The 2,500-nt window shown below is 34.0% G+C and overlaps 1 protein-coding gene across 8 annotated transcripts in view; it reads left to right on the top strand.

The window, feature by feature from the left end:
• LOC125041401 overlaps positions 1 to 2,500 on the top strand; it is a 33,099-nt gene that overhangs the window by 15,020 nt on the left and 15,579 nt on the right. For 5 of the 8 annotated variants that reach the window (XM_047636317.1, XM_047636322.1, XM_047636320.1 and 2 more), the window contains one exon: positions 1,483 to 1,560. The exons of the other annotated variants lie outside the window; for them this stretch is intronic. In XM_047636317.1, coding sequence (XP_047492273.1) covers positions 1,483 to 1,560 — 78 coding nt within the window. The remainder of the gene's footprint in view (positions 1 to 1,482; positions 1,561 to 2,500) is intronic. 8 annotated transcript variants of the gene reach the window in all.

The raw sequence follows: 2,500 nt of genomic DNA, 5'->3' as shown, positions 1-2,500 counted from the left end.
GTGTGTCTCTGTCTGTCTGTCTGTCTGTCTGTCTGTCTGTCTGTCTGTCTGTCTTTGTTATAAGATACTGTAAGTGGTGTTTATATATAGATAACTTTTCTAATAAGGTAAAATACAGCCTACTAACTTGCTTCTGTGTATTTTTTATTGCTGTTTTTGCTATAATTTTCAGGAATCTACAGTATGGTTTAAAAGAAGTCAAGATTGTCTTTCCTATGATATGTATATATTTGTATATGCTGGTATTCTTCTGTATAAGAACAAACATATTCCTTGATCAAAAATGTGAAGTGGCATGCTTCATTTACAAATGAATAAAATGTTAGATCTTTGAACTGGGCAAGTTGGGGTCCAAACAACCCCAACTGAAGACCAAGCCTCTGTGGCATCTGGCTGTTTGTCACTTTATTAACTTGACACATGCATCACAGACACCAAGCTTATGTTCCTGTATGTGACTTGCATGATTAAGGTGTAGGGGATGTATCCTTTAACCCATTGCTGCTGGGAACATTTATTCTTCACTGTAGTTTTGTTTTGTGAAATGTTTTTATGTATGGATGACCACATGAGCTCTATCACCAAGGAGTCAGTCAATAGCCCTCTGAACCTCACCTGATGACCCTTTTCCATGAGTTTTAGGGAATTTTTTTTTATGTTATTAAAATTAAAGCTATCATCACTGTTATTGACATTATGATTATTATGTTTTTTACAATACTATTTAAGATTAAAAAAAATATATATTTCCAGAAATCCAGGAAAAGGGTAAACAATGTGAGATGTGAGATAGGTATGACTAGTACTTGACTCTTTGTGACTAGGCACTGTGGAACCATCTGTGTATAAATACAGTTAATAAACTGAACTTACAGTGGTCATGGCATGTATGTACATGCCACCCTGGTGGTAGTGGGTTAAGTAATATCTTTTTGATAATCTAAATAGAAGTCAAAGTAGATCATATATCCAAAATGAGCATTCTTTGTATGGTCTTTAAAAAATTAGGAAAATATTTATGAATTCAAATTTCTGAGATGAGAGGGAAAGGTGTCGGATATACTTTGTTTTATGTAAATTCAATATGAACAATACTTTTTGTGGGTTTGTGTTATTGCAGTTGTTACACAAAAACAAAATATGAGCATGCGTTCACATACACTCAGATGTACCAACTGGCACAACCTACAAGCACATGCACATGCACAGATCTACATCCATACCAAACCCTACAATACATCTATACCTCAGTCTGGACCAAAGGATGTATTATAAGGATATACAGAAATTCCAGGAGGGAGCCACACAGTTTTTCTTTCCACAATGCAAAGCAAGGAATGTGAGAAGAGAATACTTTATTCAAGCCCAGAAGTGCAAGGATTGTAGAGGAATTTTTTTAAAGCAAGCAAGCAGATTCATTAGTAATTTCCCCCTTGCCAGTACCATTTTAATGATTTCTCTCCATGGTTCCCTCTTCGTCAGGCCAGCGTTCTATTGAAGCAGAAAAAACCTGGCTTCAGTATGAGTCGGAGCGCTGGGGCCTCAAGTTCAACCTTGAAGGTAGCCAAAAAAAATTAGTGAGCTAATCACGCCGTAGCTGTTTGTTGTATCAATCTGCTGTTGTGAGATGTGAATGGGCTTTGTATGTACTACCGCTTATTACACTTGCCTTCCACAGTTTGATCTTTGTGAAGACAGTTCTGAAGCTAAAAGAATTAAAGCTCTGTAAAAGTAGCTGTTAGCCAGTCTGTTTTGTTCTATTTTCTTTTTCTTTTTTTCTTTTTCCTTCTTTTCTGTGTGTTTATTAGCTAAGATATAAGATACAATAGACTGGTTTGGTTTGGTTTATTTTCTTTATTATACTTTTAGCTTACTAAAGTTTTGCTTGAGACTGTAGCAGCTGATTGGCTTAATAGAGTTTTTGACCAATCAGTCTAGCTTTGAAGCTAAGCTAATGCAGGAATTTAGTACATAAAAAAAGGACAAAAGTATTTTATTGTAACGTGACTTGAAATATAAATAGATATATAGTTTATTTATTTATTTATTATTTCTATATTGTTATTATTTTTTTATTTTATATATTTATTCATTTATTTTGAGTGTTGTAGATTGGCTGTTCATATGCTTCATGCACAAGAATGTTGGTTTTCTGTTAAGCGTTCCTTGGTTCCCAAATCTTTCTGCCTTTGTTCTCATGGCTAAAAGCCATTGTGTTTATAACAGTATTTATCTTGTCATTGTAAGTCTTTGCACGTTGTTGGGAATAAGATGTTACAGATTGCATTAAATGAAAAAAAAGTGGATGCATGTCATGAGAACATAAAGTTATGTTAATGTATCACAAAAGAAACAGATGTAATGGTACATGTCTTGTGTCACAGACAATTGTTAATGTTGATATTGATATTTTGATGTGTAGGTTGATAACATATGATGGTACAGTGGATAAGGAGATGATGAAAATTCTTGCCATAACTAGAGTGCTTTTTTTTTTTTT

The sequence above is a fragment of the Penaeus chinensis genome, chromosome 30 (assembly GCF_019202785.1).
Source record: "Penaeus chinensis breed Huanghai No. 1 chromosome 30, ASM1920278v2, whole genome shotgun sequence".
Lineage (NCBI taxonomy): Eukaryota > Metazoa > Arthropoda > Malacostraca > Decapoda > Penaeidae > Penaeus > Penaeus chinensis.
The sequence above is the reverse complement of the archived record's forward strand: the minus strand, read 5'-3'. Positions and strand labels throughout refer to the sequence as shown.